This window comes from Vulpes lagopus, chromosome 1 (assembly GCF_018345385.1).
Source record: "Vulpes lagopus strain Blue_001 chromosome 1, ASM1834538v1, whole genome shotgun sequence".
Lineage (NCBI taxonomy): Eukaryota > Metazoa > Chordata > Mammalia > Carnivora > Canidae > Vulpes > Vulpes lagopus.
This window is the reverse complement of record NC_054824.1, coordinates 7075122-7101051: the sequence shown is the minus strand read 5'-3', so window position 1 is coordinate 7101051 and position 25930 is coordinate 7075122. Positions and strand designations below refer to the sequence as shown.

General features: G+C 44.1%; 1 protein-coding gene across 1 annotated transcript in view; it reads left to right on the top strand.

Annotated features, from left to right (window-relative positions):
* The first annotated feature begins 3341 nt into the window (after positions 1-3341).
* Positions 3342-25930, top strand: part of ARMC2 (armadillo repeat containing 2) — a 105121-nt gene continuing 82532 nt past the window's right edge. Inside the window, exons 1-4 of the mRNA XM_041760685.1 lie at positions 3342-3524; positions 11579-11847; positions 12332-12404; positions 20399-20570. Coding sequence (XP_041616619.1) covers positions 11630-11847; positions 12332-12404; positions 20399-20570 — 463 coding nt within the window. The 5' untranslated portion in view covers positions 3342-3524; positions 11579-11629. The remainder of the gene's footprint in view (positions 3525-11578; positions 11848-12331; positions 12405-20398; positions 20571-25930) is intronic.

The following is a 25930-nucleotide window of genomic DNA, read 5'->3' as shown; positions in this document are numbered from 1 at the left end:
TCAAATTGGGATAATAATCCCTGAACGAATCACCTCGCGGGCTAGTTGTAAACTCCGAATAAAACAATGAAAATGAAATGCTCCAAATGGAAGCAATTTGGAAATTATAAAGTGCTTTATAAATGTCAGATGCTTACAATCAATATTTTATTTTCCTCTTCAATCTCTCTAAAGCAAAGAAAATAGCAATTTTGTTTCAAAAACAACTCCACTTAAAATTTTCATTATGTCAGATTCTGTTAAATAGCCATCAGGTGAGCAGGAAGGAGTAGCCGGGTCAGTATAATAGGCCATTGCTACCATAGCCTCAATGTTTTCTCCTGTCGTGTCCTTCAGTGAGGTAAGCTGGGCAGCTTTAGTGCTTTAAATGATTGCTTCCTATAATTCAGCCCCTGTCACTCTTTTCAATTGTTCTAATTTGCCTGGCAGACATTTCCCGGCCAACTGAGTTGGCCAGCTTCCGGCTCCAGGAGCGAGCTCACTTGTGTATTTTAGACCAAGACCCTGGGTGCAAGACCATAGTTAGTAATTGGCTGCACAACAGCTTTTTAAACTGCAGTTTCAGCTGAGATGGTAAGTGAATAATCATCAGTTCCAAAGTGAAGGTGAGGCAAAGTCTCCTTAGGGCGAGTTACAAAGCAATATCTAGACTCCCTGGACCAAAGGGTCCAGGCTGAGGCTAAAAATGCGGAGTCAGAGAATGCAGGGGCAGGACGGGTGAGGAAATTTCTTTGGAGAGGAGTGTGGGGGTGCCACCCCCTTCATCTCAAACCCAGTGAGAGGGCTTCCCAGAGGAGCCTTCCAGAGGCTGCCGTTAGGGAGTCGAGAGGCCTGGAGTTCGACTCACTCTAGGAAAGCTAAAGCTCCATCCTGTGACAGGATGGGGGCTCATGGGAGAGGTGGGGGCTGCATTCTCAGAGTCACTGGGGCAAGAGATGTCCGTGGTTTTTCTTGGACAAGGTATGGTGCCATCTTGGGATCCATCTAAAGGGGTTGGAGTAAGCCCTAGATTTCTAGGGTCAGAGAAGGAGCTGTAAACAAGCAGTGTCATAGCTTGTATCCACCTGAAGAATCTCCTGGAAAGAGGTCTTCATTAATAGGAAACGCTGAAGAAACCAGGAGAGAGCCACATGGGCTGCTGCCCAGGCACAGCAAGCTCAAAGCTATTCAAATCTGGGAAGAAGTGCTCCATCTCCTGCTTCTTTTCTCCCCACTTCTTGCCCACCTCCACCCAGGTTGGGTCTTGAAGTGGCCTCTACTGTGGTGAGCCTCAGCCAACTGCATCCCTGCTGGGAAGGTCATCCGGAGACCTGAGGCAGGAAAGGGGGATGAAGTCTTATTTTCAAGTAAAGTTTGATGCATTTGTTTATATCTTGTATTCAACATTGTAATTTTGGAATGAAGCTGTGGTTGAGATTTAGTTACCATAGGAGTATCAGTTACCTAAAAACGAGCAGAAAATACAAGGGCTCTACCCAACTTTCCATCTAGGGGCAGGGGAAGGTAACCAACACTGAATATATCTTAAAACAGCTTTGAGAGACAAAAATAACGTTGCATTTTAATCACAAGTTGTGAATTCAAAATACTAGTTAGGGACTTATATTAAATGGGCAAAAATCCCTTTGCATAATGGAGTTCAGCGGCCACTAAAAGAGTCTTGATGATGTGATGACATGTTGACTCATTGGAAAAAATTTCAACCTGGAAGAAAACAAATACTTTGTTTTGGGCCTTAGAATTACCCCCAATCAACTGATAAAGTACATCCTCTTGGATACTCTGAAGAATACTTTCCTTTAGTTCAGGTTCGTATCAGTTCCCACGAGCAGGATGCCCTACGCATACGTGCTCAAAAATATTTTCAATCTAATTATTCTTTACAAGATACTTAGCACCAAGGCATGTGGCATTTTTTTTATGTTGACAACACTTCAGCTGAAAAATCCCCATATTTATAAAACGTGGTGCAAACCCGAATGGAGAGCGATTATGGTCTCACTTGTATTTCACACTGTAAAGTGTTGCTGAATGGTCTAATAGGAGAACGGAATTTAAACCAGAAACATATAAATGGGATTCTTTTTGCCAAGCAACTGTGATGGCACAGTAAGTACAAAAAATGTTTGCCCAATGCCTAGACTTGAATCTACCACTGGCATTCACTATACCTCGTCCCCAGTTCTGTCCCCTGTGAATGGGGATGCCAGGCTTGCTACTTCGGAGCGGTGGGGACGCTTAAAAAGAAAATATAAGGGGGCCCCTGGGTGACTCAGTGGTTGAGCATCTGCCTTTGGCTCAGGTCGTGACCCCAGGGTCCTGAGATCGAGTCCTGCATCCGGCTCCCTGCATGGAGCCTGCTTCTCCCTCTGCTTGTGTCTCTGCCTCTCTTTCTCTGTGTCTCATGAGTAAATAAAATCTTTGTATTAAAAATAAAGAGAATATACAATAAAATACCCCTTGTAAACTCTGAAGTGCTGCACCCAGGCAAAGGCTTAAAAATAACAGTTTAACATTCATTGATTGCCATGTACATAGCGCGTTATACCTGTTTTTCCGTTCAGTCTTCGCGGTGACCCCAAGACCCAGCTAGGCAGCACTAGTTCTCTCCACTTTACAGTGAGCGAACGGAGAGGCTAGGCAAGGAGTTCCAGGCTGTACAGAGGGGCAACCTGAATCAGCAAATCCTGGTTCTTAACCCTAAGCACTAAGCTGCTGTCCTAACAGAGGTGCTGAGGTCTCCTAGGGTCTCAACAAACGTGCTTCGGTCAGCTGCTGTTTGGTGGATTGATTGATTTTTATTTTTTTAAATTTGTTTATTTTAAGATTTTGTGTATTTATCCATGAGAGACACAGAGAGAGAGAGGCAGAGACCCAGGCAGAGGGAGAAGCAGGCTCCATGCAGGGAGCCCGAGGTGGGACAGGATCCCAGGATCCAGGGGTCAGGACCTGAGCCAAAGGCAGATGCTCAACCGCTGAGCCGCCCAGGTAAGCTGCCGATTTAAAAGGGAACTGCTCCCCATCCCAGGCTTCAAGCGGAGATCGCGCGCAGGACCCTCCCGCCGCAGCCAGGCCTGCGGGCTCTGCACCTGCTAGCCCGCGGCCTCCGCGTTCCTACGCATGCGCTGCGGGGCGGGGGGGGAGGGCGCCGCGCAGGCCCAGTGGGCGCGCAGCGCCGGGAGGCCTCCCGTCCGTCCTCTCCCGGCCCCGCCCCTCCCGGCCCGGCCCCGCCCTCCCGGCCCAGGCCCCGCCCTCCCGGCCCAGGCCCCGCCTCTCCCGGCCCAGGCCCCGCCCTCCCGGCCCCGGCCCCGCCCCGCCGCTCCTCCAGGGCTGCCGCCGCCTCCCTCCGGGAAGCTGAGGGATGCGCTCAGCCTCCGCCGCGGTGCAGTCACCAGCGCGAATCACGGGGGCTTCGGGGCCGGCCGGAAGCCCCCTTCCCTGCGCCCGCTCCCAGCTCATTTCCTGTCCCGCTCCGCCCGCCCAGCGGCGACCTGGCTCTGCAGGCGGGCGGCCCCGGCGCCCCGGTAGGTGGTTTGTGTACGGTTACCATGGAGACGCCGGCGGGCCGGGCGCGGCGGGCGGGCTGGGGGGCCGGCGGGCGGGGGCACCGCGCTGCTGCTGCTGCTGCTGCTGCTGCTCCTGCTCCTGCTGCTGCTCCTGCTGCTGCTGCTCCTGCTCCTGCTGCTGCGCCGGGTCCCGGCCTCAGCCTGTGGAGGGAGCAGGGGGCGCCGCGGGGCGGGGAGGCCGGGTCCACCCGGGAGGCGAGGCTCCCCCGCGGGGCCCGGGGCCTCCCTGCTGCGCGCCGCCTTCGTGCGGCTGGAGGGAGACCGGGGCCCTGTGCACGCTGCCGGGGAGGGGGCTCGCTCCACCCTGGACGGTTGTCAAGTGCGCGGCGTCTAACAGAAGCTTGGAAATGTTTATTGAACGCGAGTGATGACCCGGGGGGCCTTGCCACGGTCACAGGGCTCGTACCTGGACTCTGGGCAGCCGATAGGCAGGGCCCCAACAAACACATAACGAGGTCCACCTCTGTGCAACAGGATACAGAACAGTACATCATTCGTCCCTACGAAGCCCTTTTATTGTCCGTTCCCACGCCTGCAGGTCTCCCATCTCTGATTTAGAATTATAACTCGGTAGAGAAGCAAGAAGCACTCTCTTCGTAGCCTATTTTGCGGATCAATAAAACTCTGATTAGTCGTTGACTTGGCATACCTGATATCCCATAAAATACCTAATAAAAATTCCTTTTCATTTCAAAAAATTTTCAATTTTAACTTCCAGAATTTATGGAAACGCTAAATAGACATCATTCCCTTTCATTTGCAATTTCTTTCTTTTTTTTTAATGCAGTTTTTTATTCATGGGAGAATTTTTATTGGATCTTTTCATGACACAGGGCTCCGGTACTAGTTCAGTTTTTCTTAAGGGCCGGGTGCCATGCGAAAGCACTTTACACGAATTGTGTTATGTAATTATCAGAACAATCGGATAAGCCAATTGTGACCATCCCTATTTTACAGATGAGGAAACTGAAGCCCGGAGGCATTACAATCCTGGCCGAGGTCACATAGCTGTGAATTGCCAAGAGAGTACTTGAACCTCTGCTCTGCACTGCCCTTAGCCCCTGCCTCTTTGGGTGCTCATATTAACAGAAGAGTATTTCAAAATCACGCAAAGGGTCTTGAGTGTAAGTGGCCCTGACTCACAATGGTTCAACTTAAAGTTTTTCAACTTTACTGATGGTGTGAAAGCATATTCAGTAGAAACCGTACTTTGAGTTTTTATCTTTTCCAGGGCTAGCAATCGGCTGGCTCTATGATACCCTCTGGTGATGCTGGGCAGTGGCAGCCACTCACTGTGATACACTCACAACCATTCTGTATCCATATAGTCATTCTGGTTTAAAAAAATTTGTTTTAAAAAAAAAATTTGTTTTTTAATTTAAAGACTTTATTCATTTATTTGAGAGAGGGAGAGAAAATGTGCTGGCATCCCCCAGGGGAGAGGAGGAGGCCCAGAGGGAGAAGCAGGCTCCCTGCTCAGCAGGGGGTGGTGAGAGGCTTGATGCCAGGATCCCAAGATCATGACCTGAGTGGAAGGCTGCTGCTTAACCGACTGAGCCACCCAGGCCATTCCGGTTTTTACTTTTGGCACGTTTACATTCAATGAATTACATGAGGTGTTCAACACTCATTGTAGAATAGACCTTGTGTTAGCCAGTATTGCCCAGCTGTGGGCTAATGTTAAGTATCTTGAGCATGTTTGAGTTAGGCTATGTTATACTGTGATGTTCAGTAGATTAGGTGGATTGAATGCATTTTCTACCAAATGCTATTTTCAACATATGATGGGTTTTTCAACTTTTCATAAGTTGAGGAAGATCTGTATTTGATTTGCAGGCAATAGAAGGTAGAGGCTGTCAGCCTTTCTCTTTGTTGCAGACCTCTTACCTTGATAGAGTAGTGCTGCATGTAGCAAGGAGGCTCTGGTTCAAGAGACTAGGAGTGGCAAAGGTAAAGACAGGTCTTTATATTTAGGTACAAATTTTTATAAATGATGACTCTGAAACTTTCCCCAACAAATAAGAAATGTTTTGTTAAAAATGAAGATCTCCAGTTTCAAGCTTCCCACTGCTGGTGGTGGTCATCCTCTAGAGGTCCTGTGGACATCATCAGCTCGGGACAGTGGTGCAAGACAGCTCACAGCCTTTTTCTTCTTTCCCTTCAAAGTGTACTTCTGCTGTTTTCTTTTCAAAGGTCCCCTAGTCCTCTGACCTCACCCTTCTGGGTTTGTATTAAGTGTCCCCTCTGGCTTCTTCCTACCTTCTCAGCTGCAAAATCCTGGTGGTTCTTCTGTTCTTGTTGCCCCTCACTTGTTCTCATCTTTCTTCTCCCCTCTGTTTCGCCTTTCATCTCAGGCTTTCAAGACCTCATTCATGGACTGTTTATCCAGCCTTACTCCCTGCCAGGCAACTTGCAGTGAAGGCAAGAAAGGAAAAGGAGACTGAATTTAATCTCATCTTACCACTTGGCATCAAGAATCAGATGCCATTTGACAGGGTGCCCAGCTGACTCAGTCAGTAGAGCATGCAACTCTTGATCTCAGGGTCATGTGTTCAAGCCTCACATTGGGCATGGGGCCTACTTTTAAAAAAAGAGAGAGAGAGAAAAAAAAAGAATCAGATGCCATTTGAAATAAAGTCCCATATGCCTTCCTAATCCACTGTGACAAATGTCTCCAATCAAAGAAGCCATATTGCCTTCAGCTTGATATTTCATAGCTCAGATTTATATTGGAAAATGGAGTTTAGGGGCGCCTGAGTGGCTCAGTTGGTTGAGCTCCTGACTCTTGATTTCAGCTAAGGTCATGATCTCAGGGTTGTGAGTTGGAGCCCCAAGTCGGGCTCTGCGCTCGAGGAGAGGAGTTTGCTTGAGATTCTCTCTCTCTCCCTTTCCCTCTGCCCTTCCCTCTCGCTCACAGGTGCTCTCTCTTTCTCCCTTAAACTAAGTAGCTCTAAAGAAAAAAAAAAGAAAATGGAGTTCAGCGATTCTACAAGTGTTGACCTTCAGCCATGCCTCACATAAAAAGCTGTGCCTCAGAGTCTGGCGAGGCAGCACCAGGTGCATATGGGAGGGGTGAGCTGACAGGAGCCAACCAGTGGCCTTGTAGAGTGTGGAGAAGGAGCACCTAACTGAGGCTGGAGGATGGGGGGAGGCATGTCTAGGAACGCTTCCTGGAGGGCCTCTAAGAATTAGTTGGCTGATTACATAAGAACTACCTGATTTTGTCCCTTTCTAGTCTTTTCCCTCCTTTCCATCTTGCACGTTCCTGCCAGATCACATCATGCTTCCAAATCTGTTAATTAATTTGCTCACCAGCTTTTTTTATTTCTTGACCTGCCAGTCAGTTCTCTCTCTGGTCCAACTCCAATCTGTATTTCCAGAGCCTGTTCTTGTCCAGTACACACCCCATATGTTCATGGCACCCTGCCTTGGCTCACTCATTGAATTTGCTGGCAGTTCCTTTTCTCCTCTAGCCCTAATGTCAGCCATTGCCACATGCTTCAAATTCAGCCCATTTTTCAGAACCCAGCTTGAGCATCACCTCCTCCAGGAAGTTTTCCTGACACTTTCTCCCAATCAGAAATCCTTCTTTTTTTTGTAATCACATAGGAGTTATTTCTTTTTTTTTTTTTTATTGCCCCCATCAGTTTCTTACCTTGTGTTAAAATCATTTGAATACAAGACATTCAGCCTTTACACACCAAGAAAGCTACTCCAGTTGTGAAAATATTGGCATGTCTCTATATTGGTGCATAAATATCTGCAGCCCACCACCCTATCTTTTTTTTTTTTTTTTAATTTATTCATGAGAGACACACAGAGAGAGAGAGACAGAGACAGAGAGAGAGAGAGAGGCAGAGACACAGGCAGACAGGCAGAGGGAGAAGCAGGCTTCCTGCAAGGAGCCTGATATGGGACTCAATTCTGGATCCCGGGATCATGCCCTAAGCTGAAGGCAGACGCTCAACCGCTGAGCCACTCAGGTGTCCCCCCACCCCCCACCCTATCTTATGAGTAGTAGTTTGAATATCATTGGGCATAGGTGATAGCTTTTGTGCAATTGTCTAAGACTCCATCCCTCCCAAAACTGTTGTAGGAATTCATTGAGATGATGTACTCGAGACTGCTTAGCATAGTGTTTGATATCAAAGCAAATGTGTAACTAGCCTTAGTGGTCCTTCTTGCCTGAGAGTGAAGACAGTATTTATTCCTGTATTCCCAGAGATCCAAGCATAGGGCTGTGCACATAGGAAACAATCCATACTAGCTGGATGGATTTGTTGTCAGGAGAATTTTCATAAAGTTAAAATTTCTGTGATACTGTTGTGTTATGGTTCAGGTGTACTTTCCTATAAACAGACAAGCTTTCAAACTCTGAGTGAGTAAGCTGGCAAAAATCCTCTATAATAAGAAGTTGTAATTCAACAAATAGAAAGGAAAAAATTCTTCCCTTTCCCCAGAAAACACACTTCTAATTCAGTTCACTTGTATCATTGAACGCTTCCATATTTGAATTAGTGACATGTTAACATTAATGTGATCATAGATTAACTATGAAAGAGCTTACGTTATTGAAACTGCTTCTCACAATGTAACTGTTCAAGTTTGGGAGAAAGAGAAAGGAAGAGGGAGAGAGAAATTTGTGTTAGGATTTGTGGTAGGGGGCAGCCCAGGTGGCTCAGCAGTTTGGTGCCTGCCTTCGGCCTAGGGCGTGATCCTGGGGACCAGGGATCGAGTCCGACGTCAGGTTCCCTGCATGGAGCCTGCTTCTCCCTCTGCCTGTGTCTCTGCCTCTCTCTCTGTGTGTCTATGAATAAATAAATAAAATCTTAAAAAAAAAAAAAAAGAATTTGTGGCAGAAATTTACAAACAAAAAGATTTTTAGGCCCATTATTCTACATTATTTCCACCAATATTTGATCAATCTAAACTCCTGTATGCCCAAATAAAGTACAGAATTGTTTGCATTCAACCTGCATATTTACTCAGTACTTACTCAACCTGCTTAATTACTCCGTAAAAGAGTATAGTTTTCCATGCAAACTAAAATGCCAAATCTCAGTCAGGAATGATGGTCCATTATTGTTCATCCAAAGCACTTTCTCTAATCTTTATTACATTTACCAGATCACCTTTGACATTGCTAGACTTAATTAGTGCTATGTGGGGCCAAAGGAATCACAAACCTCATTTGGGCTCCGGGAAAAACCTGTTCGTTCATTGTATAGGAACTTCTCACTAAGTGGCACGCTTTCTTATTGCAGTGGGCCTTTTATTTTTTTTTATTTTTTAAAATTTTTATTTATTTATTTATTTTTGCGGTGGGCCTTTTAAAAACAAACAGGCAAACAAAACTGATAAGGCCCCTTGAGTAAGATGTGAGGGGACTGAATTTATATTATTATGCATCCAAATTAACACAGGTATCCCCTGCTTTCTGAAGGTTCCTGTTATATCACTTTGCTTTTATGCAAGACCTGCGTTAGGGCTTTCTTAGAAAAGCAAAAATCCTCTTCGGATTTCTTCTGGTGAATGAAAACAGGTATTATTGTAGGTCTTTTGTGAAAGCAAAGTGGCAGAAAGTGGGGGATACCAGATACCTCACACCGTTTCGCCTTACTAGAGCTTTCACAGGAATGCTCTGCTTTTAGATAGCAGGAGAAGCCTTACATATGGATATACGAAAAACACTTATACACATTTTTAATAACTAGCCTTGAATATTTTAAAAATAAACGGCCGGTCATATCAGAAGCATTAGAAGTAAAATGTACTTGGCCTGCCATGGTTTTTATTATTTGTATTAATGTGCATGCTTTTGGAGACTTTGCTTAAATTCAAAATCCTACATCAAAAATTCCTAGAATAGGACTGCTTATCTAGTAATTTTTTTTTCTGTTTTACCTTGCTAGATCTTTTCATATGAAAGGTATAGCATTAAAAACTGCAACTCGGGCAGCCCCAGTGGCTCAGCAGTTTAGCACCGCCTTTGGCCCAGGGTGTGATCCTGGAGACCTGGGATCGAGTCCCATGTCAGGCTCCCTGCATGGAGCCTGCTTCTCCCTCTGCCTGTGTCTCTGCCTCTCTCTCTCTCTCTCTCTCTCTCTCTCTCTCAATCTCTCTCTCTGTCCCTCATTTAAAAATAGATAAAATCTTTAAAAAAAAAAACAAACTGCAACTCATGTTGGTTTTAACATTTTAAGAATTTTAAATTAGGGATGCCTGGATGGCTCAGGGCATGATCCCAGGGTCCTGGGACCGAGTTCCACATCCCCTGTGGGGAGGCTGCTTCTCCCTCTGGCTGTCTCTGCCTCTCTCTCTGTGTCTCTCATGAATAAATAAATAAATCTTGAAACAATTTTTTTAATTCAAAAATGTCTTCCAAAGGCTAGTTTTTTAAAGTATTAGTGTTTCTCTGTAAATATTTATCTGTGCTGGCCAATCAGGTATTATGACTGACCAAAAATCACCATGTACAGGTGATCGATTTTCAAAAGTAATAAAGTACATTTAACACTAAAAAGAAAAAGGGCAAATGGAACAGCATATCGTTTGTGGTTTTCATCATACACTTTTACCCTAAAAACTTTTAGGGTAGGGCCTGGGTAGAACTAAACAAATGTTCTTGTTGTCTGTTGTTACATAACAACTTAATGTATAGAATCATAATATAGTAAATCCTCTTGTCTAAGGAATCATCTGTTGATTCTACTTATGGAAATCAAGTCTTTTTAGTTTCCTTGGGCATATGTCACAAAAAAATGTTTCATTTTTGCAAGTTTTTTCTAAAATTGGGCATTGAAATGTAGGAAAAATTTCCAGGCCTCTTTCTCCTTAGAGATATATTTCAGGGATCTGAGTTGTTGTTGTTGTTGTTGTTGTTTAAATGAACTCCTAATGCCATATACTAATTAGAATTAAGTTTTTAAAATCTCAGCTGTTTTAAAGTTTCAGAACTATCAAGGTGTCTTGCCAAGTTAACCAGGCCTCCATGGGGACACACCAGTATTTAAGAAGAATCTGCATTCCCATGGCCCTTGTGAATGACTTTAAGTCTTTATCTGAGAAAACGAGCCTGGGAAGGATATTTGATATTTATTCATTGAGGACTCTATCTCATATTGAAGGTGATTTGTATCAATTTATTTAAATACATCACAGGCAAATGTGGGGCTGAACCTTTCCCTGAGTTTACAAACTACAGCTTATAAAAGCAAATATAGCTTGGAAATAGGCCCCATCTGTCTAAATCTAACCTTAAACCAGCAGTTTATGTGGAGGGCAGTAGGGGAAAAAAGGGAAGATTTAGTTAAAATTTTAAAAGAACCCTCTCCCCCCTCAGTGTTATTCTTTCTTTCTTTCTTTCTTTCTTTCTTTCTTTCTTTCTTTCTTTCTTTCTTCTTTCTTTCTTTCTTATTTTCTTTATTTTTCTTTCTTTCTTTTTTTCTAGATTGGGGAATACAAGATGATTTTCTCTCCCTAGCCTGTCCTATTTCATGATTTATCCTCTTTCTCTCCAGGTTTAGCTTTCATCCTGGCTCTCTTCCCTGCACATCATTTCCCTCAAGTGCATATATTCCCATAGGCATAACTGTACACATCAACCTATATTTTTGAAAGCTTTTCTTCCACCCTGATCTTCTAATTATAACTGCCTGGTATATTGTTAATTAAAAATTGTTTGTGACAGGGTACCTGGGTGGCTCTGTTAGTTAAGTGTCAGACTCTTGATTTCAGCTCAGATCATGATCCCAGGTCATGAGATGGAACCCTACATCAGGCTCCATACTCAGTGCAGTTTGCTTGGGATTCTCTCCCTTTCCCTCTCCCTCTGCCAACCCCCCCACCTCCCTGCTCACGGGTGCTCTGTCTCTCTCAAATAAAAAAAAATCTTTTTAAAAATTGTGACTTTTTCTAGTTTAACATAGAGGAATGCCTTAAGCATATGTGGATGTGTTTAAGCTCTGCTTTCTAAAACCATTGATGAAAACAGTTAATATTTTGTACCATAGATTTGCAGAGTGTGGTGTCTACCTGAAGAACATTTGACTTTAAAAGGAAAGATGCTATCTCCAAATGACAAAAAGTTAGAAAAACTGGATCCATTTTATCGACCTTCTATGTCCAAGCAGAAGACCAGCGCAGAAATCATAAGCGAAGCACGAAATGCTTTAAGAACAGTTGGGACCCAGAGACCATTTACACCACGGGAAGACCAAAGAAAACTATTTGGGCCTACATCTTCAAGAACACCAGAAAATAGACCTCCTTCTTCTTTCAGGTAGTGACATTTCTCTTGCCTGTACACTTGGATATGTAAGCCACCAGATGACACTTTCCCTTAAATTCTAGTTATGGATAGTTGCTTTTTTTTTTTTTTCATTTTGATGTCTGCTAATTACACCTCTTGTTTCTATTCAAGATTCCTAAAGGTAAGTCCAGATCTTGGGTCCAAGAAGTTGCTTTGGTTTGAAATGGTGTGTAGTGGTTGCCATACCAACTATATAAACCAATATGAACAAAGTTTTTTTTTAAAGTCTCTATATACATTTCTTCTTCTCATTATTCAATATTTCTAATACCCCAAAAAGCAATGAAAAAAACTTATTAATAAAATGTTCTAAGTACTACGATTTTTTAAAATACTGCTTCTCCCTTAAGGTGATGCAATAAATGCTTTTGTTTTGAGGCTAGAATTAACTAACATATAGTAGAAATAAATTATTCTTCACAAACTAATATTTCTATTCCATCCCCTGTGCTAGCCTCCATGCATCCAGTTTTGAGTCATCTGATTCCAGGCCCATCTCTGGTGCTCGTCTCAGTCCACTAGAGCTTGTGAGTACTTTATATTACCATGAGTGCTGTGAAATGGAATTGGCCCCAAATACTTGGAATCAGTACTTGTATATGCTAAGGATCATATAGACTCAAGTTTACTGATAATTTATTATGAAAGCAATTTCTTTTATATTTCTTCAAATATAATATTTTATGTCTAATGAAATACTTCTACTATTTTCCTATAGTTTGATAAAAAGAAGAATTTCAGAAATAGACGATAACCTGGCAAACAGAATGTTTTACAATATTTTTTGTTTTTCATAATTTTTAAAAAATTTATGCATATAGATTATTTTTAACAGTCACATATACAAATAAATTATATATTGTGTGTACATAAGGTGCCAAAGATTTGTTACCCAAAACACTTCAGGGGTCTCTTGTCCCCTTATTCTTCATTCTACCTTTCCCAGTGGCTTTCACTTTAAACTCTTTTGGCACATTCTTTTGGTATTTATATCCCAAAAATTTAATAACAGTGTCTTGTTCCTCTCTGCCTTATGAGCTTGAGGAATTATCTAATGACTTCTCACTAAAGAAGATGAGGGTTTAACTCTTGTCTTTCCTCCCACACATCCTCACAAAAATCTCCACTGCTATTCCCAATATAGACATATCATAATTTTGGTTAGATCCCTTTTCTCTATGATTATATAAACCCTGTTTACAACTGAGCCTTGAACTAATAATGATGACTACTTCTCCCTCCATATGCCACTTTTTGTTTTCCCTGGTGTTAATAATTGCCTTGCTTTTTTAGTTTTCTATGATTACCATTTCAATCCCAAACTCTTCCCCAGGGATCTAAATCTCCTCCACCTATTCAGGTACATGAGGTATTCTTTTTATTCATCTTTTTGGAGAACTTTCCCCACTTTCTTCCAGACCATTTACCCTTGGCACCTGGCACACAGCTTGCTTTTCCCTCTTATCATGGCTAACCTGTCTCCTGTATCCTATGTTTTTCTCTTTCTTAATTTACTTTTGGAGGACTTCCTCCAGTAGCTTCTACAGAAAAGATGTATGGGAAGTACACTATTTGAGACCTTGATTGCTGTTTTTTCTCTCTAGAAGTTTGTAGGATTTTTCTTTCTGTTTTCAGTGCTCTGAAATTTCATGATAATGGACCTTTGTGTTAGTCCATTTTCATCCACAGTGCTGGGCACTTTCAATGGAATCTCATGCCCTTTAACTCTTGGAAATGTCCTTGAATTATTTTGCTATGTCTTTCCCTCTTTTTTGTTCTGTTTGCTCTTTCTGGAATATATTATTCCAATATAGAGGAGTCCTTGGACCAGTACAGTTTTCTTTTCTTTTTAAAATTTTTATTTCCCATCTTTTTTTGGAAGAGACTTTATCTTCTAATCTTTTGTTGAGTTCTTTTCATTTCTGCTTTCATATTTTTAAATTATTTAGTTATTTTTAATTTCCTAAGAGCTTTTTCCTGCTCTAAGTTATCTTTTCTTACCTATACTATTCTTATATTTCATGGTTGTAGCATCTTGTCTGAGTATATTAATGATAATTTTGATTTTTAAATTGTTTCCTTCTTCCTTTAAAATCTCTGTTGTGTTTTGTGTTTGTGGTATGTGTGTCTTTGTGTGTGTGTGTGTGTGGCTTAAATGACAGATATTTATTTTCTCACAGTTCTAAAGATTGAAATTCAAAGATCAAGGGGGCAGTTGGGTTGATATCTATTGAGGCCTTTCTCCTTTGCTTGTAGATGACCATCTTCTCCCTTTGTCTTTATATGGTCTTCCCTCTGTGTCTCTGTTGCACTTTTATGTTTATTTTGGTCCCTGTTTTTCATATTGAGGCTCCCCTCTAATAGCTTATGCTGTTTGTTTGGCTGTTCTTATTTGAAAGTAGAAGCATGTGGAATAGATTAGTTAACCCATAGTGATACCTACCCACAACAGGGAGGTCTGGCTGGGCTGTGTTGTTGGTGAAACCACCAGGAGCAAGTATCTTTAGGGATGTTTTTGTGGCTAGTTAATTCTCTATAGAAGTATCTTCCAAGCTCCTGTTGTAGAGTGGCTCTCTATTTTATGATTCTGTCTTTTGACACCTATGTATTATTCTTAATATTCTGTAGTTTTGGGAGATTCACTAAGTTTGGGCCTATTTCCTAAAAAATCTCTTGTTCTAGAGTTAACCTAGTCAAAGCCAGTTCTTGTCAAACTGGTACAGTCTCTGGACTGCAGGATTAGATATGAGGCAAAAATAACATTGACATTTGCCTCTGTTTACGGTCACTATAATTATATTTCTTTACTGCAGAATGGTTAGATGCTATGTGCAAAGTAAAAATAGACTCAGAAATCCCCATGTTGAGTGAAATAACTCCAGTAGTTCGAACTCTTTTTGTTATAATTGATTATGTAACAGTCCTAAGTATATTTCACTACAAACTATAACTAAAGTATGGAGCCCCCAGTCAAAAAATTCTGAAAGTGAACTTATACTACCTGCCCCTCCACCTTCTTTCCTTTTTTCCATTTCACCTTTGAGGGAATCCTCTGACTCCCAGAACTACTGTCCTGGCAAACGAGGGAGTTAAGAAGAAGTAGAAGTGAAGGACAAGGGAGTGGGGAAATAGGAGACAGCTGGAGGCTGGGTCTGGAGTATACCATAGTTAAGGGGCTTACTTGCTGAAAAAATTTGTGAAAACCTGACCGACTGAACTTCAGCACTTTCTGGCTCTAGGTCACTTTCTCAGGCTAGCTTGCCTTTTAAGAATTCCTCAACTAGCAGTCAGTTAAGGAAGAGGGACCAAGGAAGCAGCCCATTCTAACTCCTACATTTAACAGGTCAGCTTACCTCCTTGAGCTTATATGTTTCCCCCTCTCCCTGTTTCTGCCCTTCCCCACACCCTGCACAGTCTGGCCTGTGCTCCTCCCACCTCACACCCTCCAGCAGGCAGTAGGCTCCTTGCACTCAGGGGTGCCCTGTGCCCTGACCACTCGGGCCTCGGCTGCCTGGCCTGACTGCCTCAGCAAGGTTCCCGTTAGCACCTGTAATCATATAAGACAGGAGGGAAACATGTATACCTGGTTGCTATATTGGTATGCCCTGGTACATTTGTTTTCTTTTTTTGCAGCTCCCTATCTTCCCACGACAGCTCTGAGATGTGGAGCTGTCAGTGGTAGTAGTTATTTCTGTTTTCATTCCACTACCCTGGTTAACTGGTGTTCAGATTTATATACACAGGAACAGCTGCTCTCTTACTTTGGATTGTATGAAGTAGGAAAAGAGATGTGACCCTGTGAATAAATAGAAGGTTTTGTCTTTCATCATTATTATTGTCAAAACAGAATTGTCCCTGTGTTTCCTAAACCTGCAAATTCTGGTTGTTTAAGTCGCAGATATTTTTATTAAACTTTGTATTGACATGCAGGAAAGACTCAGATCATAAGTATGCAGCTTGATAAATTTACACAAACTCACCACACTCTGTAATCAGCATTCAAAAAGAAAAAATAGATCATCACCAGCACATCAGAAAACTGCCTCCCCGGGGGTGACTACTGTCTTGATTTCTCACAGCAAAGACTAGGTTTTAAAAATTTTTTTATTTATTTACTTTAGAGATAGAGCACAAGCAGGGAGAGGAGCAGAAGGAGAGGGACAAGCAGACACCATGCTGAGCACAGAGCCCGCCAGAGGGCTTGATCCCTGGACCCTGAGTCCTGAGCTGAAATCAAAAGTCAAAATGCTCAAATGACTGAGCCACCCATCCGCCCCCAGCATAGATTAGTTTGAGCCATTTTTTACATTTTACAGGACCCAAGCTCCAAGTATTTGACAAGTAAAAAAAAATATTTTTAAAAGAAAGGGCCTTGGAATCCCACATATACCTGGGGGTAGGGGAAATCAGGGTAAAAGAAAGCAGAATGCGAATGTCAAAGCAATGGTTTTCTCCTGTCACTGTTTCAGCAGCGAGTCACATGCTGAGAATGACAGAGGAGCCCAGCGTACCTGTGGAGAAAATCATAGTCATAGAGATGCACATACAATTGCCACATCTAAAGGTTATGTGCTTGTAGGAATTTTTTTTAACAGCTTTACTAAGGTATAATTGATACACAGTTGTATGACTCAGGGTTTTCCAGAAAAAAAAAAGGAACCAGTAGTCAGATAGATACATACATACAGATATATAGGAAGAGATTTATTTTGAGGGATTGCTTCCCATGATGAGGGGGACTGAGAAGTCTGCAAGCTGCAGGCCCAGGAAAGCCAGTGGGATCATTCCAGTCCAAGCCTAAAGGCCTGAAAAACTGTGGGGGAGAAGGTAACCGGTGGTGTGTGACTCCCCATCTGGGTGGGAAGGCTCGAGAAGCAGAAGCACCGGTGTCCAAGGGGAAAAGATGGAGGATGTTTCAGCTGAAGCAGAGAAGGTGAAAACAGCCTTCCTCACTTGCAGGCATTTTTAATATTTGCTTTCTAATTTCCAAGAGACCTTTTGGTGTGTGTGTGTGTGTGTGTGTGTTCTGTTGTTCTACAAATGAAATCATGGCAACTTCCTGAGGTGAAATGTAGCAGACCTGCCTTCCAGTAGAACGAGGGTGACCCCACCTTTCCACGTGGTGATCCAGAGGAGCCGTGCCAAAAATTGGTCAAGGCCTGCTGTGCTGGGGTCAGAGTCAAGGCCGGGCAGATTCTTTCAATGTTCCAGGATTTTCATCTTTTTTGATTGGGTGGTTCTGTGAGAACAGTCTTTCATTCTTCAGCAGCTGGAACAAATCTTAAAACCTGACTTTCCCAGCATCCTTGATCACCTTCAAGTCCCAGGTTAGTGTCAGGGCACACAAAATGAGGGAGGGAAGGTCCTCGAGTGAAAATTTCAACTTACTTGCAATGTTCTCTGAATTCTAAAACGAAGTGAATCTTGCAAGAAAAAAGTTTGTACCGTTTTGCTCCACGCAAGCCAATTTGCTCTGCAAAGTGGAAGAACATTTTGTAGAACCTGGCAGGATGGAAATTGATGGCTTGGTTAATAGTTTTCCCTTGAAGAACCAAAAATGCTTACATGTATTACTTTATGCTTTAAGGAGTCCAGTGAGATATAGGAATAAATAATTTTAGTGAAGGACCGTAGTCAAATGGGACTTATTTTTCATTATACAAACAGCGACTGATTTTGCACTAGGAGAATGATGTCCTTTATCAAGGAGCAGTTAAGAGGTTTTGATCTTGCCATCCTGAGATACTTGAGTTATTTTCTTTTGGGTAAAAATTAGCTTTGCTCATGTTCCCTTTTTATAAGATCCTTTACTTAGTACCCAAAACATTTAGGACATCTATAAAAGAAGACGTTTACTTTATTTACGTTAGTACTGTCTGGCAGACTTCCTAATCTTTGTTTCAAGATTCGAGATACCCACAGAGTACACGCATTCTGAGATAAGAAAACCTCGTATCTACATTTAATACTGAGATTATCCTTATGTATTTAATGTTTCATGACTATAACTAAGGCACTTATTTTCCTGCATTATAAGCTTAACTTTTTTGTTGTTGTTGTTACTATTAGCTTCATGGCCTGAGTCATATTCTTGTGAAGATGTTGCAACAAGTCAGGGAGCCGAAAAAGTAAAGCGATTATGAGGGAAATACAGCATGATTTATACAGGCCAGTGAGTGTTGTCTCCTTCAGAAGAGACCTCTCTGAATTCGAAATCTTTTTTCCAGCAAGGTTGTGTCAGAGGCTAGGGTCTTGGCTCTTGAGACGTCTTGGCTCTTGAGACTTAAAAGTCACTCGGAACCAAATCTGGCAAATAAAGACTGAAGGGAGCTAGTGTTTCTCAAGCCTCCATAACAGGAATTGTACGTATGTCAATGTCCCTGCAAGAAGGAGACTCTCTCCATTTGATAGCTGGGCAAGTGCAGAGAAGTAAACAGCCTGCCCAAGTTCCCAGAACTAGCAAATGGATTACATTCCAGTTTGGTTTGATCCCAGACGCATTTACTCTTCCCCTATAGTAGGCTGATTCTTTTATTTACCTTTTTCTGTGTGTGTGTGTGTGTGTGTTTTTATAAGACTTTATTTATTTATTCATGAGAGACACAGAGAGAAAAGCAGAGACATAGGCAGAGGGAGAAGCAGGTTCCCTCCGGGAGCCAGATGCGGGACTCGATCCCATGACCTGAACCAAAGGCAAATGCTCAACCGCTGAGCTCCTCAAGCATCCCTACCCTTTTTCTGTGTTTAGAAAAATGTATCTCTAAAGTCATAAAGCTAATTTTTCTTCTGTCCAGTTTATGGGTTGATTCTGGACGTAAAAAATTTCAAAAAAAATCTTCTGAAAAATATCATTATTGAAATAAGCAACTTCTTGGAAGAAGAACTCTAATATGTTCTAGTATGTTCTATGTTCTATTAATGTATGTGAGAAAGTGAATGTTCAAAATTATGTGTCATATATGATAGATAGCCTCACCTATTTTACCAAATCATCTGACATGAATTTCACACTGGATTTCTAAAAAATTTGTTGGTTTACCCATTGGACTTAGAGTCACTCATTTCATATATTACATAAGTGACTTTAGGAACTTTTAATTGGATTGTTTTTGGTTAGAGAGCTAAAAGCACCTGTGGCCATAAAAATTCCTCTTTCAAAAAAAAATTCCTCTTTCATAAACAGATAAGCATATTACAGTTGGAGGGAGGAGGGGTGGATCACCAAGCAACACCAAAAGTGGGAGGCCCTGTAAGAAATTGGAGGCCACCACCATCTATCTGGAGGTGAGACCACAGGGTGCTCTGAGTGGCATGGTGCTAAGTGCTTCAGTGCTAGTATTTTTTAGTCTTTAAGGAATTGGAATTTTGCCAGTAATGTTCCTTTTCTAAGGGTGTCAGCAATTCTTGAGATGTAGAATTTATTTGAGAGACAGATCACAAGCCATGGGGAGGGGCAGAGAGAAAGGGAGAAGCAGACTCCCCACAGAGCAGGGAACCTACCTGGGGGCTCAACCCCAGGACCTGAGATCATGACCTGAGCCAAAGACAGCCACTTAACTGACTGAGCCATCCAGGCTCCCCAAAACATTTAAAAATATATTTATTCATTTGAGAGAGAGAGAGAGAGAAAGCATGAATCGAAAGGAGGGTCAGAGGGAGAGAAAGACAGACTCCCCACCGAGTTTGGAGCACAACCCAGGGGCTCACTCAGGGCTCCATGCAGGGCTCAATCCCAGGACCCCAAGATCAAGACCTGAGCAAAAGGCAGATGCTTAACCAAGCAAGCCACCCAGGCCCCGCCCCCCCCAAAAGAAAACATTTTTTTTTTTTTTTTATGATAGTCACAGAGAGAGAGAGAGAGGCAGAGACACAGGCAGAGGGAGAAGCAGGCTCCATGCACCGGGAGCCTGATGTGGGATTCGATCCCGGGTCTCCAGGATCGCGCCCTGGGCCAAAGGCAGGCGCCAAACCGCTGCGCCACCCAGGGATCCCAAGAAAACATTTTTATATAAGTCCAAGACAACTTCTTATTCTTATGTTTTAGACTTTATAATCTAAATCATTCAAGGATTTTCATATTCTTAAAAAAATACTTTTGTGGAGTCCAAAATATGTAAAGAGAGTGTTTATGTTCCACAATATTTCTTGGCATATATTGGTGCTCAGTAACTGCTCTCTGAGCTGGCCAGAACACAAAAGTTCAGAAAAATGTTTTGAATACATTGTATGGAATTTTATAGTGTCATAGAGAGATCTGTTTGCTAGCACGGATAATTTGTTTGCTCAAACATGCTAAGCATGGTAACAGAGTATTTAATATATTTGACAAAAACAATGAAAAACTGTTATACATATAACACATTCAATAAAATGGGCCAATGAGATGTAGAATCAAGTGGCCGGGATGAAGCCAAGCAGAAAGCCCTGTGTTCTTCTGGAAGTGTCAGCGCCAGCTCCAGAGCGGTAAGTCCTGTTTGAGACACAGAAACTCATGCCAATTAATTGAAAAATCTCTTTCCAGAAACCGAAAGCTCCAGCATCTCCAACCACGGAGGAGGATCCTTGCCTTGCCTTTCCTAAACCCCCAGTGGACCCTGCGAAGATTAGAAGAATAAGCAGTGCCCGGGCGCGCTTATTCCGGGCGGCCTCCCAGGGGACTCTTCTGCCAGACAGGACCCTTCTTCCCACTGAGTGTAAGGCTGGGGTTTCATCCTTTGAAATCTGAGGGTGGGCATGTTTTTTGAATTTGCACACAAAAGCTATTTTTACATGTTTTTTGAATTTGCACACAAAAGCTATTTTTACATCTTTTTTTTTTTCCAAACCCCACAGGATTTTTACATTAACTAACAATAATGTGCAAACCTGGTTAAGGAGCATTGTTTATATATTCTTCTGGGCATGTATGAAATATACCTAAGTGGCAGATTTTTTTTAAAAAAAGTTACTTGGTAGGAAAAAAAATATTAGGAGGTTTTCTAACGAAGGAGTTCACTTATATTGAAAATAAATGACTTTTTAATTAATTAATTAATTTATTTATTTATGATAGTCGCACAGAGAGAGAGAGAGAGAGGCGCAGAGAGAGACACAGGCAGAGGGAGAAGCAGGCTCCATGCACCGGAAGCCCGACGTGGGATTCGATCCCGGGTCTCCAGGATCGCGCCCTGGGCCAAAGGCAGGCGCCAAACCGCTGCGCCACCCAGGGATCCCTAAATGACTTTTACATTAGAGTTCAGACAGTGGTTAATTTCATGAGGCACATTTGAGATTCATGTCATGTGCTCTAAGCTCAGGTCTTTGAAAATAAATACCTTTCCAACCCCACGTGACAATGTAAGCAGAAGTTGGATGCGGTTTTTCCAGTTCTTTTCCACAGAATTGCTGGTGGGCGTCTAAACCTGGAAACAGAGAAGCTGCAAACCTCACGTTCTAAGGTGTGTCCCAACCATTGGAATCACCCCTGTCCAGAGTATACCAAGAGAATTTTTTCAAATTCTGCGGGAAATGACCCATTAGTGAGATGGCAACCAATTTAGTGAATCACCAGGAGTAAATAAAATGAATTAGAATAGAATAGAACATCAGGGGAACCCTGGGTGGCGCAGTGGTTTGGCGCCTGCCTTTGGCCCAGGGCGCGATCCTGGAGACCCGGGATCGAATCCCACGTCGGGCTCCTGGTGCATGGAGCCTGCTTCTCTCTCTGCCTGTTTCTCTGCCTCTCTCTCTCTCTCTCTCTCTCTCTCTCTGTGTGACTATCATAAATAAAGAAAAAAATATTAAAAAAAAAAAAAGAATAGAACATCAGGGCGTAACATAGATAGTAAGGGTAAGCCTCAAAGAATCCTTGCTGTAGTCATGCACCTGTGTGTCCAGGGTCGTATTATCAATTTATTATATATTTATGTTAAACTATATTGTGAAATTATTATTACTATGTGTAGCCAAAAAGTTGGAAAACCACTTTCCTAGGGGCTGAGAGAACTGGCTCTCCTTCAGTCAATAAGGATGGATGAAGAGGGGTAGGTTTACAGTCACAGAGAGGAGATTACCCGAGGATGGATCCCCAGAGTTACAAGCCGCCACCTGAGGATCCTACTTGTTTGACATACAAGCATTTTCTTTTAGTCACCAGTATTTACATGTAGCATATCTCACGGAAGAATCCAGATGTATGACCTCTTGAGAAAAATTGGAAGGTCTGGCAACACTGGGCCCCCATTCCAGGTAGCCCCCACCCCCATTAGCCCAGGGTGTGAGCTGCAGCTCCCTATGTCTCCCCAGCCCGCTTCACTCATTTTCTGGCCCCTCTGCTCCCTCGTGATCCCTGACATAGCCAAGGAGGTAGAATCAAGAAGAAAGGAAGAGACAAAGAGGCAGTACAGGGCGTGCATGTCACACCATAATGGATGGGATGTGTAGTTAGGCAACGTGGTTTACCTTGATGTCCCAATTTGTTTCTTTTCTAACAGTCAATCAGCTATTTATTGAGCCCCTTCTAAGAGCCAGGCACCTCCCTAGGCCCACGGGGTCCTGCCCTCAAGGAGCTTGTGAGGGGAGATAGCAAACAGAAAAACAAAGAAACAAAATAATTTGGGTTCCCTCGAGGGTTATGAAGAAGATAAGCAAGATAATGGGATAGAGAATGTCTGTGGGCAGGGGTACTTTGTGTGAGCTCAGGTGACACTGGAATGTGTCCTTGAGGAGTGGACAACGTGCCCGCACTGAGGGGCCACAAGGCCCGAGAGGGGAGGAAGTCACTCGGGTGGTGCAGGACCCAAAGGCCAGTGTGGCTGGAAGATGGTTCCCCATGGGGACATGGAGGGAGGGACATGGTTCCCCATGGGGACATGGAGGGAGCTCAGGCCACAGCCCAGGAGGGCCAGGCTGGGCAAAATGGCCCGGACTCTATGCTGCTTGCCCTGAAGAGCCAGAGCAGGGCTTCAGCAAGGGGACAGACGTCACCTGACTTAAATTTCTCAACAATAGCTGCACGTTAGAATCACCTGAGGAGCTTTTCAAACGTTCCAGCCCGGGGACCCAGGCACACCAATTAAATCAGGGAGGATTGGTAATTGCAGGAACAAAGCTCTTGCCAACATGGGAAGGGATGGGATCTGGGATCCCAGGGCGGGGGAGTGAGGTCAGACTAGGTAGGTTCCTCGGTAGGATCCGTGGCATTCCCTATAATCGGGAGGCAGGGCTGCTGTAAGGGTGCTGTTTGCTAAGTGTGTCGCTTCGGGGCCTGAGTGCTGCATATGCATCCGTGGTTTAACTCTTGGTAGCTCCCAGGTGAGAGCCCTGCCGCCTCCCGAGCTGCTCGCATCCCTGTGCAGGTGCCTGAGCAGCTTCACCCGCCACCCTCACCTTCCCGGCCTCCCCCTGGCCACCGCAGGGACCGCCGCGCCCTGGGAGGTGCCGCCTGCGGCTGTCCTTTCCCGGCACTGAGGCCACCCTGGCTGTTGCCGTTCCTGTATCCACGCTGTTGGCAGGTGCCCGCTGCGCATCCTCCCGGGTCCGGGTCGGCGCTCAGGAAGCGATGGCAGCGAAAAGTCATCGTCATTTTAAAAGCGCACGTTGCCCAATTGCAACACCTTCTGATGTGCCGGCCTTGCTTGGACTCGATGTCCTTTGTGCAGGAGCTCCCCGGGCTTTGTCGCAGAGCCTCTGTAGTGCAGGAAAGGCATCCTTCGCGGGGTGACCCCAAGGCAGCTGTGCTTGGAGACCGAGGGGGCGCCCCTGCCTTCGATCATGAGGTCACTTGTAGCTGACTCTGCCAAGGGGTGTGGTGGCAGGGTTGGGATTCCTGATTTAAGAAAATGAATGGGGGGGGGGGGGATCCCTGGGTGGCTCAGCAGTTTAGCGCCTGCCTTCGGCCCAGGGCGTGATCCTGGAGACTCGGGATCGAGTCCCACATGGGGCTCCCTGCATGGAGCCTGCTTCTCCCTCTGCCTGTGTCTCTGCCTCTCTCTCTCTCTCTCTCTCTCTCATTCTCTCTCTCTCTGTGTGTCTCTCTCTCTTTTTCTCATGAATAAATAGTCTTAAAAAAAATAAAGGAATAAAAAATTTTTTTAAAAATGAAAGGGGAAGAGACGTGCGTGGTCAGCTTCATAGGACTCACGGTGTAATTGCTGTTCAAATGGGCTTTTTGGCTGGCGGTTGGCAGTGTTGCTAACACCGCCCCTTTACCCAAGCCCGAACGAGACCACAGGGAAGTCTCCACCTTCTCACCCTCCCTGCCCTCTTTACCTTCACGCAGCCCTCTCCGGGCTCTCTGCGTGCGCTTCCACGCGTCTCCTGGCTCTGCACTTCCCTGTCCCACCGCTGCCCCACTGCTGTTATCAACTGTCGCCTTGTGCCTGGTCTTCTCCCCCCCCCCCCCCCCGCCCCGCGCCTTGCTCCATCCTCAGCTCACTGAGGACCCTCAGAGCAGCCGGAAGAGCCTGGAGAAGCCAAGCTGCCAACCACACATGGCTGTGAGCAGCAGCCTCATCCCTTTATCCCAGTGGACCATGAAAAATGATTATCTTCTGTGTGTGCCATATGGGACAAGGGGGCAGGAAGCAAATAAAAATCAGATTGCATCATCTTCTCACTGAAAACCCTTTGGAGGGCTCCCTGGGCCTGAAGGAGTGTTTGCCAAAGTGAGTTCCAGCTTTCCCTTGGAAGAGGGGTTCAGCACTCGAATCAGTTTGCCTTCCTCCTCTCCCTGTTAGAGCCCCAGTGCACGTGGGCACAGTTGAATGTTGTAAAGATGCCTATTTAATTTTAATTCAACCCAGCATTTTACAAATGTACTTGACTGTGGAATCCGTCTTTTGAAGAATGCAGTTTGGGAAATATTGACCTAGCACAGAAGTTGGCAAACTTTCTCTGTAGAGGGCCAGAGAGTAATTATTTTGGGCCAAATAGGCCGTATAGTCTCTGTTCAACGTACTCAACTGTGCCGTTGTAGTGGGAAAGCAACATTGACTGATTTATGGCCACCAAAACTTGAATTTCCTGAAACTTTCACATCTTACGAAATAGCGCTCTCCTTTTGAATCCTTCCCAGCCATTGAAAAATGTAAAAACCGTTCTTAGCTTGCAGGCGCGACAAAAACAAGAGGCAGCTAGACGTGGTGGCTCGGTTGCCGACTCCTGGTCCAGGGGATGAAGTCTCTACACCTCAGCATGCACAGCTCTGTAGCGATCTAGCCCCAGCCTGACATTCCAGGCCCTTCTCTGGACTTTCATTTGCCTTCCGTCCACGGCCTGTGCACCAGCAGTATGGAACTCCTTGCAGTTCCCCACACCTGTCCTGCTCTTCCAAGCTTCTTGCAGGATCTGCTATATAATTTGCTGGACCCACTATAAACTGAGAATGTGGAGCTCTTTGTTCAAACATTGTTGAGAATTTCAAGATGGTGACAGTAAAGCCTTCAACCAAGTGTAGGGCCCCTCTAAGTGTGGGACCCTGCTTGGGGTACACACACACAAAACTAGCTCTGACTGCAGACTTTTGTTCCTTTTTCCCAGAACTCCTTTGTGCCTCCTGTTCGTCCTTCAGAATACTTCTCAGTCTCCGCTTGCTTTATAAATCTTTCCCTGACCTGTTCCCAACCCCTCGGGACACTCTTATTTTCTGTACTGCCCCTACCTGGCTCGGGCCAGGCTGTACTACATTTCTCTCTTTACTTGTCCGTCTCTTTGTCTCCCCCTATTAAGACTGAGCGACTTCAGGAGAAAAAGAAGTTTCCTTTATCTGTAGCCTGAGAACCTAAAACAGGTGCCAAAGCAGTATCTGTGAAATGGAACTGTTCCCGCATGGTAATCCCACTCATTGTAGACTTTGGAATTTTATCCATGATCCATTACAAAATTAGCACAGCGAGCTATGGACATTTACCGGGGACACACGGGGCGTTGTTACTCATGCTCAGTTTAATGGTGGACATCCATCAGGATAAGAGTGAGCCCAGGGCAGCTTCCCCCTGTAGTAATAACTGACCAGCTCATTCCAGTAGATTGTGAAGTTAGATGGGCTGCAGCAACTCCACCTATGAGCATGGGT